This window comes from Thermomyces lanuginosus, assembly GCF_041956635.1.
Source record: "Thermomyces lanuginosus strain ATCC 200065 unplaced genomic scaffold VTN49scaffold_19, whole genome shotgun sequence".
Lineage (NCBI taxonomy): Eukaryota > Fungi > Ascomycota > Eurotiomycetes > Eurotiales > Trichocomaceae > Thermomyces > Thermomyces lanuginosus.
Window position 1 is genome coordinate 537,765 of NW_027192353.1, and position 12,405 is coordinate 550,169.

At 51.6% G+C, this 12,405-nt stretch overlaps 3 protein-coding genes across 3 annotated transcripts; 2 read left to right on the top strand and 1 right to left on the bottom strand.

The window, feature by feature from the left end:
• Window positions 1–2,919: 2,919 nt before the first annotated feature.
• On the top strand, window positions 2,920–4,513 carry VTN49DRAFT_805 (uncharacterized protein; the record flags this gene model as incomplete). Its single annotated transcript, XM_069416387.1, has 3 exons — window positions 2,920–3,057; window positions 3,127–3,801; window positions 3,872–4,513. The coding sequence occupies 3 exons, from the start codon at window positions 2,920–2,922 to the stop codon at window positions 4,511–4,513; spliced, it is 1,455 nt and encodes a 484-aa protein (XP_069271165.1).
• A 1,212-nt stretch (window positions 4,514–5,725) lies between these two features.
• VTN49DRAFT_806 (uncharacterized protein) lies at window positions 5,726–6,339 on the bottom strand (the record flags this gene model as incomplete). Its single annotated transcript, XM_069416398.1, has 2 exons — window positions 5,726–5,731; window positions 5,809–6,339. The coding sequence occupies 2 exons, from the start codon at window positions 6,337–6,339 to the stop codon at window positions 5,726–5,728; spliced, it is 537 nt and encodes a 178-aa protein (XP_069271166.1).
• Window positions 6,340–8,548: 2,209 nt separating this feature from the next.
• On the top strand, window positions 8,549–12,192 carry VTN49DRAFT_807 (uncharacterized protein; the record flags this gene model as incomplete). Its single annotated transcript, XM_069416409.1, has 4 exons — window positions 8,549–9,157; window positions 9,220–11,589; window positions 11,640–11,866; window positions 11,928–12,192. The coding sequence occupies 4 exons, from the start codon at window positions 8,549–8,551 to the stop codon at window positions 12,190–12,192; spliced, it is 3,471 nt and encodes a 1,156-aa protein (XP_069271167.1).
• Window positions 12,193–12,405: the final 213 nt, after the last annotated feature.

Sequence of the window (12,405 nt, forward strand, 5' to 3'; positions counted from 1 at the left end):
GTCATTGAAGTATAAGACGGTATCCGTTGCGCCCGCACGATTTCATTTGCCGTGTCGACATCGAAAGTCTTACGTCATTGTTCTTGAAAAGCTCAGCGACGGTCCCTTTCTTTAACTCGCCTCTTACTCCGTCATTGCGCACCAACGGAACACTGCTCTCGATCTGAGTCTCGCTCTCAACGCCCTTATTGGAACTCTTTCCTCCATATCTCACGTTGCCTTGTTCCTTCCGTCTTGGAGTACGATGTGACTGTTACAGCACTGCGGCCGCGCAGGGCTGAATTAAAGACTGCCAACGATGCCCACGTACAGCCGTTTGAAATTCGAGCAGGGTCCTGAGAAACCTGGGACGAAGTATTCGACCCCTCAAGACATGACGAGATTCAGGGAGCAACACGGGCATCAAGATTCGAGATCGAAGAGGTCTGCCCTGTAATCCCAACATGCTCCCAGGAGCTCTGATGCCCGGAACCTCGTTTGAAACACGAAAGCATTTCTGCTCGAAGCTCCGGGATTAGTAGTTCAATCGCGGCGTTGGCGATTCTGAATTTCTCGAGATTCGCCCTGAACCCTCAAGACCAAGCATGAACTCTTGAGTTACACGAACGATACTGCGGCATAGTTTTATCTATGAAACTGCAGTGTTCTGATGTCGTTAGGGAGGGGAAAATTAGGTGCCTCATGCTTAGACCTCTGTAGCGGGACAGATGGTACTTGGCTTGTCATGGCGGAAGCAGCCAGCCATATGGTTGGGTTGAAGAACCTTTGCCATGGGCCTGACAATTGCCGAGGGCCCGCGTCTCCCAGTTTCGCCCTCCGGACGGATAAATGAAGAAACAGTAATTGTGCCTGTCAAGGCATGGCTCGATCGCGTTCGAAAGTTTAGCAGGTACGGATGCGTGGGTATGGAAGGTTCAAAATGTGCATAACATCACACCACTTGATAGACGACGGTGGTGTTATATGCAACTTTCATCCCATATGTGCTCCAATCGATGGCCACGATCATCGGACGATGTCTTCCTCGCGGAACAAACGCCGGTTCATGAACTCCACGGTGGCTATCATAGGAAGGTTCCATCAATGTTAACGGAGAGGCAGTTGTGAGTTCTGGTTCTCTGGACGATTCTGGCCGTCAGGAAAGCGAGAGTTTCCTGATCTCGGAGCTTCTTTTGCTAGTCGAGACTCTCGTGCATTGCGAACCATGACGCTTCCTAACAGGAAACACTACACCTGTAGGGACAGCCAATGGCGGTGGGTAGAATACAAAGTCATCCAGGGATGAGTTCAACTCTGGGAAGCTGCTTGGTGATCTGATGCCCAAGCAGCATTATCGATGCAGCTGGGAAGAAGTGAGAGGTAAGGTGCATGACTGACGCTGTTACAACATACCTACCCGCCATTGGCATTGTTCTCGACGCAATGTCTGATCATCTGGGTAAGCTTTTTCTCCAAAGTGGCGATCCTCGGATTGTCCCCGGCAAGTCCTGCTGGCAACACCACTTGGATTCAGGATGCCACTGCTTAACGGCTCTTCTGCGTCCGACATCGGACTGCACGGCTTGCTGACTCGGGAACAGCCACAGCCACCTCCAACTTCAAGAGTGCCAAGTATTCCAGCCATTTCGAAGAAAGTTGCTTGGCAGATTGGCGTTTTGGCGGCCATTGTGACCCTTCGATGCTTGGCCATGATAAGCTTGTCCGCCAGGACCTTACGGCACACCATCGAAGGTGCGGGATGCTGTTCCGTGCTCTTCCATTTTGATTAACAAGCGCTTCTGGGATATCATGTGTTCTAAGCACAGAATATATATATAATATGGTGTTGTTGGAAGCGTTGGGGACGTGGAAGAAACGAAAAGCTCTGCGGTTACGAGGGAGTACATGAGCACACATGGTGCCTTCTCAAGGCAGCTTCTTCCCCAAAATTACGCACCCATTGTTCTTTGCCCAACGTGCCTAGAAATGCCCGTGCGCTCCATTATGCCTGTAGACTCGATCTGAGAGTCCTCGTCGCCATACGAGGAGGTCGACTAATAACCTAGGTTCACACTGGATGGACGAGTGGATGGGCGCGAGTCATCCCGCATTCTGCCCCCGTTCGGAGAATTCAATGTATCGATTTGGAGCCAGTGTTATTGCCACCATCGGAATTAATGCAGACGATCATGCCATTCATTTACTGGAATTAGTTATCGCCTCTGGTGGCTCACGCCTTGGTGACCCATCGCTGTAAGCGAATCTCGTCCAGCGCATTCAGTCTGCCGCACTCGGGCGAGAAACAGATTTCCCTCTGGCGGCCCTCGGTATTGCATGTTCGGCAGATTTGGAATTCCGACGACCGAGCGCACTGTCCTGCTGTCACACACCCCCCACGATCGATCTCCGCCTGACCTAAGCTTCTCCAAGCATTCTTCGCCAGAGAACCAAGCAACGCCAAGATGGGATCGCCTTCCAAGAACAGAAGGCTCTTTGCCCCCCGCTAAACAATTTCGCCAATCGCCGCGAAGACCGTCCCGAGGTCTCCACCCAATCTGGGTTCGAGGGTTGCACAAAGTTTCCTCTTCATCCCGTCTGGGGAACTCCGGTCTGGACCAATCAGAGGCGGCGCTGTCTCTGCTAGGGTTGCTGGAGAACAATGGAGGCACCGGCTTCTCTCCGCGCGTGTCTTGTGGGATCCTTTGCATGACAAGGCGAGACACCAATGGGGGTGCGTCGGATTGGATTGCGGGGTTGACAATTGATCGATCAAACGAGATAAAGGTCGAGCTTCGTCGCCTCTATTTTAAATAGAGGACGGCGGCCGACCTTCTCCCTTCCGTGGTTGACTGACGGATTTGATCTGGCCGGATCTGATCGCAAGACAGTTGTTGTCATTCAGTTCTTGACGGGATTTCGGTCTCTTCGCTCCATCGCGCCATGGCCCAGGCTGCGGAGAATTCGGTGGGCCGATACCTGGCCACGCGGCTCACCACGTTGAAGCCGCCGATGAACAAAGCTCCCAATCCCTTCAAGACGCTGGCCTTGTTAAACCGGCAGCAATGGGTGTTCTTCATGGTATGGATCAGAGCGAACTAAGGTTGGTATTCGGAATGAATGCTAAGAGTGAATCGCATTGCGTGGCAGATTGCTTTTTGGGCTTGGAGCTGGGATGCCTTTGACTTCTTCACCGTTTCCGTCACGGTGACCAGTCTGGCAGACACCTTTGACAAGAAAAACTCCGACATCACCTGGGGCATCACTCTGGTTTTGATGCTGCGGTCCGTGGGTGCGATCACGTTCGGTATCGCATCGGATCGCTATGGCAGAAAGTGGCCCTTCGTAGTCAATAATATCCTGTTCATTGTCTTGGAGTTGGCAACGGGCTTCTGTCAGACATACCAGCAGTTCCTGGCCTGCCGCGCCCTCTTTGGCATTGCAATGGGCGGTTTGTATGGCAACGTCGCCGCAACGGCGCTGGAAGACTGCCCACAGCAAGCCCGTGGTATGATCTCGGGCATGCTCCAGCAGGGCTACGCGTTTGGCTACCTGCTTGCGACCGCCTTCGGTCGCGCCCTGGTCAACACCACGCCTCACGGTTGGCGACCCCTGTTCTGGTTCGGCGCTTGCCCGCCCGTCATCTTCATCATTGTCAGATATTTCCTGCCCGAGACCCATGCCTACCGGAGTCGCGAGCAAGTGCGCAAAGGCCTGACAGGTGGTGTGGCTGGTGCGTTCATCTCCGAGGGCAAGGTTGCCCTCAGGCGGCATTGGTTGCTGCTGATTTATCTTGTCCTGCTGATGGCTGGCTTCAATTTCATGGTGAGTCCTCGCTGTTCTGGATGACGTTCCGATCATCGAACCGGCAGTAGCAACGCTGACACCGCGATAGTCTCACGGCTCGCAGGACTTGTATCCCACCATGCTGGAGGCCCAGTATGGCTTCTCGGCAAACCGCGTGACGGTCACACAGGTGGTCGCCAACTTGGGCGCTTTAACCGGAGGCACGCTGTGCGGCTGGGCCAGTCAGATCTTTGGTCGACGTTTCTCCATCATCGTGATCTCGGTTGTCGGCGGTGCCCTGCTGTACCCATACTCGTTCGTGTCCAGTAACAGCGTCATGGCGGCGGCCTTCTTCGAACAGTTCTGCGTGCAGGGTGCATGGGGTGTGATCCCAATCCACCTGATGGAACTGTCTCCCGGTGCCATCCGGACCTTCGCCGTCGGTACCTCCTACCAGTTGGGTAACCTGGTTTCGTCCGCCAGTTCGACGATCGAATCGACAATTGGCGAACGCTTCCCACTGCCTCCTACGGAAGAAGTGGAGCATCGCTACGAATACGGCAAGGTCATTTGCATCTTCATGGGTTGTGTCTATGCCTACGTCATTATCGTGACCTTCTTCGGCCCGGAGAAACTGGGCCATAGCTTCGACGCCGAGCATGATAGCGACTTGAATGAGGTCGCCGCTCAGCGGCATGCACTTGATGAGAAGGCCGATCCGGAGAAAGGGGTGGTTTCTCACCAGGGATGAGTTTGGGAATGAAATGAAACTTATTTTTGCAATCTCGTCTTTAACCAAGCTGTATATATTATGAGCTTGATTTACGATGCAGATGATGTAAACAAGACATGAATGTGATGATGGCTTCCTGCCAGTGATGGCGCATTGATCACTTGTCTCTTACCTTTTTTTTTTTTTTTAATGTCAGCATCCGCTCAATCATAAGGAAGATGTCGGAAACTGATTGACGGCCGGAAAGGCAGTAGCCACACCTCGAGTAACTCTTGAAGAGAGCTAACTTGATGCGACGCCGAAGAGCGGAGAACCTCCAGATCTCAGTTCCTAATGCCTGCTCTTCCCACTGCGGAGAATAACTTGATGGATATAGAGGTAAGATTTGGTTTTGCCTTTTGTATTGCTACAATGAATGGTGTATCAGTACAGATATTCACACTGCCTACTATGTATGAATCGACAATCCATCTTCAGCGAGGACTTCATTTAATTGATAAACATCATAATCTGCTAGTGCCATAACTCTTCAATCTGCAAATATTTTCCTCAGGCTACGTTGCATGACTTCAAGGCATCGTATAAAGATAAAACTATGTGTTTCTTTCTCATCGATCCAAAACGGGTTGGCGTCCTTTTTCTTGGGGTCGACAAGAAAATCTCTAAACGATGCATGCAGCAGTCGCACTGGCGTGTTCAAATTATCAGGGATATGGAGAACTGAGTGAAGGGACATCAATTGGTTATTGGCATCATCTGTTTCCACATCCAAAAGGCGAGCAAGGGCATTGATCGACAGCGGTGAGTTGAGAAGTAGTATAACTCCATTTCCCTGAACTCATGAATCAACTGTTGTGACTCTGCCTCGTCCTGTCCAGCGAGAAGTTGATTCAACACAGGCATATATGTGCCATCCATCTTGGACGTGTAGGCGGTCTGATCTGCAGGAATTGTTTTGAGACGTTTCCTAGGGTTCCATCGTCGGTCACTGATAAACCGATATAACGTAGCGGCGGAAATAAATAACGGCACTGATCTCTCAACGAGTGCTTGAATGGCCTTCTCTCCTGGTCAGTCAGCCGGTAAATTGCGTTCGTATTTCAGCTGTGAGAACTTATTGAAATATGGAAATATGTCGCGTTCGATCACTGGCTTCGGGTCTCATGAAGGATGATGTATTGGTGGCTATTTAAAACGGATTCGAATCTGAAACCTAGCCTAATTGGCCACTCAGGTCTGCTTGTCAAAAAGAACCGAAGCTGTAATGATTGTGACTTTTGAACTAGTGGCAGCATCTCGAGCACAGCTCCTACATCGCTTTCCCTTTCCCATTCATCGAGCGCATCGATCACAATCACCATGCATGCTTGTTTTGCCAGTTTGGTTTCGAGCAGCGGTTGAAGGACGAGCCTGTCGAATTGCTCCCTGGGTGCCTTCTCAGAAGTATCCGGGTCATCATCAATTGCCTTGCGGATGTAAGGAAGAAGCTGGGGAATGTTTATCGCAAGCTGTCTCGCAAGTGTTGAAAACAGTCTCTTTGCATTCCCTCGATCCTCCTCACCCCTCTTGAAGAAGAAGCTCGCAGCAAGTAACTGCTTTGCCTTGAGACGGCTCGCAACAGTTCGGGCAATTGTTGACTTCCCAGTTCCCGCCATCCCATTGAGCCAAAATATGCGCTTTTCATCTGTCGAGACAACCCATTCTTCAATTTGGCGTAGCAGTTCAGTTCCAGTTCCCGGAAGGCATTCGGTGTGCTCTTTCTCATTCTCGTAAGAATCAAATGTTGCACGCTTCGCTATTCGCAATCTGTCCAGACCGATCTTTTGGTCCATCAGGCTATTCATTTTTCTGCGTGAGGAATCCAAGTTAGTCATCGGCAATCTCTAATGTCAAATGGGAGCTTATTCGAAGGTTGCAGCTTACGTGAGGTCAATATGGAGAGCCAAACTGAAGCATAGTCGATATTTTTCCATAGATTCAATGGCCTTAGCCACGTCTTCATGGTCCAGAGGCCATCCTAGTTAATTTTGAGTCCTGATTTGAGCTTTTCCCTCTTTCTCTCTCGATTCTTATCTGGATCGATCTTCTCCTCCAGCTCGCTGAGGGTAGAAAGACACTGAGCGAGATCTTTGGCGCGATTTCGAATGTTTACGAGATATTCCGAACAACTGGGGTCCTCAAGCAGGCCACGAAGAGACTGCAGAACTTCTTGCAGGCTCTGGGTCTGTTGTTGGAGTCGGACGATATCCTGGTTCTCATTTTTTACCCCTGTGATGTACTTTCCGCACATCTCGGATATTGTCCTTGTGAGTCGGATGATCGCCATCACACTTGCCGTAAACTCCATTTCGACGTCCGTGAGCGAATACTGCGATCCCAAAAAGGATTTAGCTCATATCATGCCAACGTCTGTTGAATAAGCAGAGTTCACAAGACCAAATCTTCAGAGTTGTTCTCATAAGTGGAAGTGGAAGCTTGCGATACGCACATCATGAAAGAGTAGATCAGATATGACAACGATTGCTGGATGATTGCCGCTGACTATGTAACGATCCCAGGGCTTCAATGAAGCAATTGTGAGCGACGGAAGAGTGTTAGACGGACGCTTAATCCGGGGAGAAGAGCCCTGTCATCTGTACTTGTAGATATGCCATGCATTCTACGTGGCAAGCTTCCAGCAAAAAAAAACATTCGCGCGTCTAAGAGTTGACAGGGACCACCACAGCCTTCCACCAGCAGATGTGATTTGCTTCTCAGCCTTGTTCGCCGCTCCATTTATCCATAGAGAAGCCACGAATACTCGAACTCAGCCATGCTCCTCGGACTACCAACAAGAACATGGCTGTCCTATGCTGGACACTCCCTCTCCTAACCCTAATTAATGCTCGGAACCAAGCGAGTAAGTAGGAGCCAGACCGGGTACAAGGCCGACGTCGCCTCACTCACGTATCTTGGTTAACGGCATGCGCGCTCCTGCGAGCGCTACTAGTCCAATAACGTTAGGAACTTACTAGTTACATTCCAGTATCTGAAGACAACTGTGTACATACGGACAAGGGACAAGATGCCCCGAAGCGCCGCATCAAAACCTCTGGCAAGGACCTGCGCTTTTAGTGGATTTAGGATTCGCACACAGATTGGCATCAACAACAGTGCCATGTTGTATGCGGACTACTTCGTACTTGAAATATTGAAATGCAAGTACTCAATACTGCTTAATGATACCAAAGGCTAAGTACTCGTGTTGCCTTGGTGGTTGGAAACGATAGACACCAGGTAGGGTTGGATAGTACAGTGAAACTTGGCTAACTTATAACGATCACGGGTTCTAGCGATAACGTGGTTACAGCAATAATTTTTCGTGCCCGAATTGATTCCCCATACAAATTTGACCGTACAACGATACTTACGATATCGTGACAATATAGGCAGAATATCGTTGTAGCAAGACATGTATTGGCCATCAGAGTGCGCATATTTCAGCGATGATGATAGGGCTCTCAAACCCAGAATGGCTAGGCGGGTCTGACGACCTGTGGCCCTGAGGCATGCGATCTCTCCTTTGGGGCTCAATCACTAATCTCTATTAGACATTTGGACACGTGATATAATGAGTAATCACGTAGTACTCTGCTTATTAATCCTGGCAATAACGATATCTCGTTATAGCGATGGCCTGGTCATGCCAGAATTAGCATCGCTATAAGTAACCAAGTTTCACTGTAAATTAATGCCTGCCGAAAAAGGAATGCATATCAGCAAAGGGACAGCACTTGGCCTAACCGCATCAGGAATAAGTTAATCACGTCAGCAACCAGCCAATCACCGAGCGTCGCTGCACAAGCAAACCCCTTCTCACTCTCTGTCTGAGCTACAGAGCTCAGTGTCCTCGAGAAGCCCCGAATTGGCTTCGAGCCGATTATCGCGCGAATTTATTGCGTTTTCTTCGGCCCCTTTGCTTTTCTAGTTTCCATTCGGGGTTCCGCTCGAATTACCCTTGAACCATCCGCCCTAGCGCCGTGGTATATATGCCTGCATGCGCGGCGCTCTCCAATGCGCAGACGCCTATCCAGCTTGTCTGTCGACGACGAGATTGGCACTGACGACAACAACCGAGAGGATCAATGCGACTCGACAGACTGTCATGACACCCCGGAATCAGTGATATCAACGCTAGCTGCCACGAAAACGACTCCGACATTGACGACAACGACGAACCGCGATCTGCGATCCGACATCACCACCGCTGCAACCCCGCGGTCACGAGACCACAGCGTGGCACGAAGCCCGTCGTCCTTGGATGCATCCGTGCCGGACTCCTCGTCGCCAAAATCAGGGATGCTGTTGTCGGGGTCGCGGCCCCTCTCCACGGAGGGGTCGCCGGAGACCCTGCCTGATCGCCAATTTCGATTCCGGAGTCCCTGGTCAACGTCGTTATTATGCATATCAACGGCATTGAGTGGAATGATAGCGTTTCTTGCAATCTTGCATGCTTTTATGCATCGGCCGCTGGGCGCGGATGGCTGCGTGGTGCCCATGATGACTCCGACGTATCTCCGAATGGTGGGCTTCGACGCCGAACACACGCGCTTCGCTAGCAAATACAATTTGTTTTTGTATCGGGAAGAAGGGATAGACCCGTATTCCAAAGATAACCCTGGGGTAGGTCGCAATCGCTCGACAGAATTGATTGGGAGTTATTTCGGCTTATCACGATCGGACAGCTCAACGGAGTACCTGTTCTATTCATACCTGGAAATGCCGGAAGCTATAAACAAGTGCGGTCGCTGGCTTCTGAGGCCTCTCGATATTATCATGATGTGGTACGTCACGATAAGAAACGGCTGAAAACAGGAACGCGAAGTCTTGATTTTTTCATGGTCGACTTCAACGAAGACATGGCGGCGTTTCATGGCCAAACGCTGCTCGATCAAGCAGAGTATGTCAACGAAGCGCTAGCGTACATTCTGTCCTTATACCATGACCCGCGACGGTCACGTCGAGACCCAGATCTTCCAGACCCGAGCTCGGTGATTCTGATCGGACACTCTATGGGAGGCATTGTCGCACGCACTGCCTTGACCATGGCAAACTACCAGGCAAATTCCGTAAACACCATCATCACCATGTCCACGCCGCACGAGAAACCTCCTGTTTCCTTCGACTCCGACCTTGTCCTTACGTACAAGCAGATCAACGACTACTGGCGGGCGGCCTACTCACAGAAATGGGCAAATAACAATCCCCTTTGGCAGGTCACCCTAATTTCGATTGCGGGAGGTGCGCGTGATACCGTGATCCCGTCAGACTATGCTAGTTTGGCGGCTTTGGTGCCGGAAACGCATGGGTTCACGGTGTTCACCTCCACCATGCCTAATGTGTGGGTTGGCACAGATCATCTCTCTATTACCTGGTGTGACCAGTTCCGCAAGGCGATTATCAAGTCGCTGTTCGATATTGTGGACGTCCGGCGCCCGAGTCAAACGCGGCCGCGAGCGGATCGCATGCGTATCTTTAAGAAGTGGTACCTGACTGGACTGGAGTCGGTTGCCGAGAGGTCATTGTCCCAGCAGGAGCCGACAACAGCTCTGACGCTGGAGGCGAAGACTAACAATGTTCTCCAGCAAGGCGAACGGCTCGTTCTCCGTGCTCTGGGGACTGGCAAGGCTCCAGAGATTTATTTCATGCCCATTCCACCACAAGGGGCACCCGGCAAGAAGTTCACTCTGCTGACGGACCAGTCACTGGACCCGGGGTCCAATTTGGAGGTCCTCTTCTGCAGTGTATACGCGCATCAGTCGGGGAAGAAAAATTCATTGTTCACCATGAAGCTGGACCTCCGGAATAGTAATGGTGGTGCTACTCGTCTGGCCTGCAAGAGTTCCTCGCCAGACCGGATCCTGTTGCCCGCGTCGACTCCAACTTCCAAGCATGCGTTCGACCGGGTGCGGCCTTTTTCTTATCTACAGTATGACCTCGAGCAGCTTGCAGAATACCAGTTCGTAGCAGTGGTCGACAAGACCGAGTCTGGACGCAAGGATGGCTGGGTGATTGCTGAATTTTCCGACAGCTCGGATTCCTTAATCGCCACGCGCGTCGGGCTGGGCCGTCTGCTGAGTGCCGGCCTTCATGTGAAGCTTCCAGCGCAGCGACCGATGGTGACGGAAATCATGATCCCGTCGCTGCACTCGAGTCTGCTTGCCTACCGGTTGGCTGTTCGGACGAAGGAGTGCTCGAAGCAATCGCCCCTCTTCTCTCCACTGTTGCGACAGTCGATGCCGGAGCCTCACGAGAGCAAATTCTTCGTCAATGTCAAGGAAGCCCACGTCAACCTACACGGCGTGGCGCCATTCATGCCACCCCCGGCTCCGGACACCGCGGCATATGGGGTGTCCTTCCATTTGTGGTCGGACCCAACTTGCGGCTCGAGTATCGAATTGTCGCTTCAGGTGGATGTTTTGAACAGTCTGTCTGAACTGGTCATGCGGTACCGAACTGTGTTTGCTGCTTTCCCGCTGCTTATTGTGGCCCTTGTCTTGCGGAAGCAGTTCCGGGTGTACGACGAGACGGGCTACTTTATTTCGTTCATGGAGAGTCTGAATCTATGCCTACGGTTTTCCCTGCCGGCATTCATGGCAGTCCTGTCGTTGCTGGCATTCGCTCTGGCGCCGACTCGGAAGCTTCCGCACAGTGACGATCCTCTGCAATGGCGCCGCAACGCCACCGAGACGATCGGCGACTACACTCGCAACGACCTCTTGCTGGGCGCGCAGGACGCATTCTTTTGGTTTTTGGTTCCGCTGTTTGGCCTGATCAGCGTTGGAGCGTGTGTGACGGTCCACTACATCGGGCTAACCCTTTTGTCGGTGCTATCATTTGTGTATGGGCTGATGCGGACGAAGACGGGATACATCCGGCGCGATTACCGGCATTCTCCCGTCTTCTCGCAGCCTACGCCCCGACGGCGAATCATCAACTCCGTCATTCTCCTGCTGCTTGTTGCCACGGTAATTCCGTATCAGTTTGCCTATATGGTCGCTTGTGTAGTCCAGATTGCCACGTGCGTGCGAGCGCTCTGGCATGCGCGAGAAACGGTTTGTCCCTTGATTTTTCGTCAATCTACCCATACTGACAAACTCAACAGCGCCTGCCCGTTAATTCCAACTTCTTCAACTACGCATACGCCATGCTGACGCTGATGCTCTGGGTGCTCCCCATCAACGCCTTTGTACTCGTCGTCTGGGCGCATAACCTCGCCGTGCACTGGTTAACCCCCTTCTCCTCGCACCATAATGTCCTTTCGGTCATGCCGTTCCTCATCCTGGTGGAGACCATGACCACAGGTGCCATGCAGCCGCGAATATTTTCCTGGTAAGTCCCGCCGCCGTGCCTCGGCCCGGTACCCACCACGAATGCTCTAACCGATTTCTAGGGCCAAACACGTCACCTCGGCCTTGCTGTTCCTCGTGGCGGGCTACGCCGCGCTGTACGGCGTCTCGTACGCTTATCTGCTCCACCACCTTGCCAATCTGTTTGCCGCATGGCTGGTAGGTGTCTACCTGATCAATGGCGGGTTTTCCCTGCGACGCCTGTACTGGATTTTCGAGGGTCTGGGCACGGACTCGTCCTCTTCCGGGACGTTAACGACTGTGGAGGAGGGCGGTCGAGGACCAGGGCATCTGAAGAAGCAACCTTAGACCTTTTAATCGCGTCTCGTATAGATAGTAGAATATTCGTAATTTTGTACATAATTTAGATGATGAATACAGGTGTATAGGATCATCAAGTCCTTTCCCTTTGCTATCAATGCCATTTCACAATGCAGAGCTGAACCCCCAGGGACACAAAGTCGCCACAACCCGACAACGTCATTGGGCCACGCAGATCGTGGTATTTTTTTTTTTTTTTTT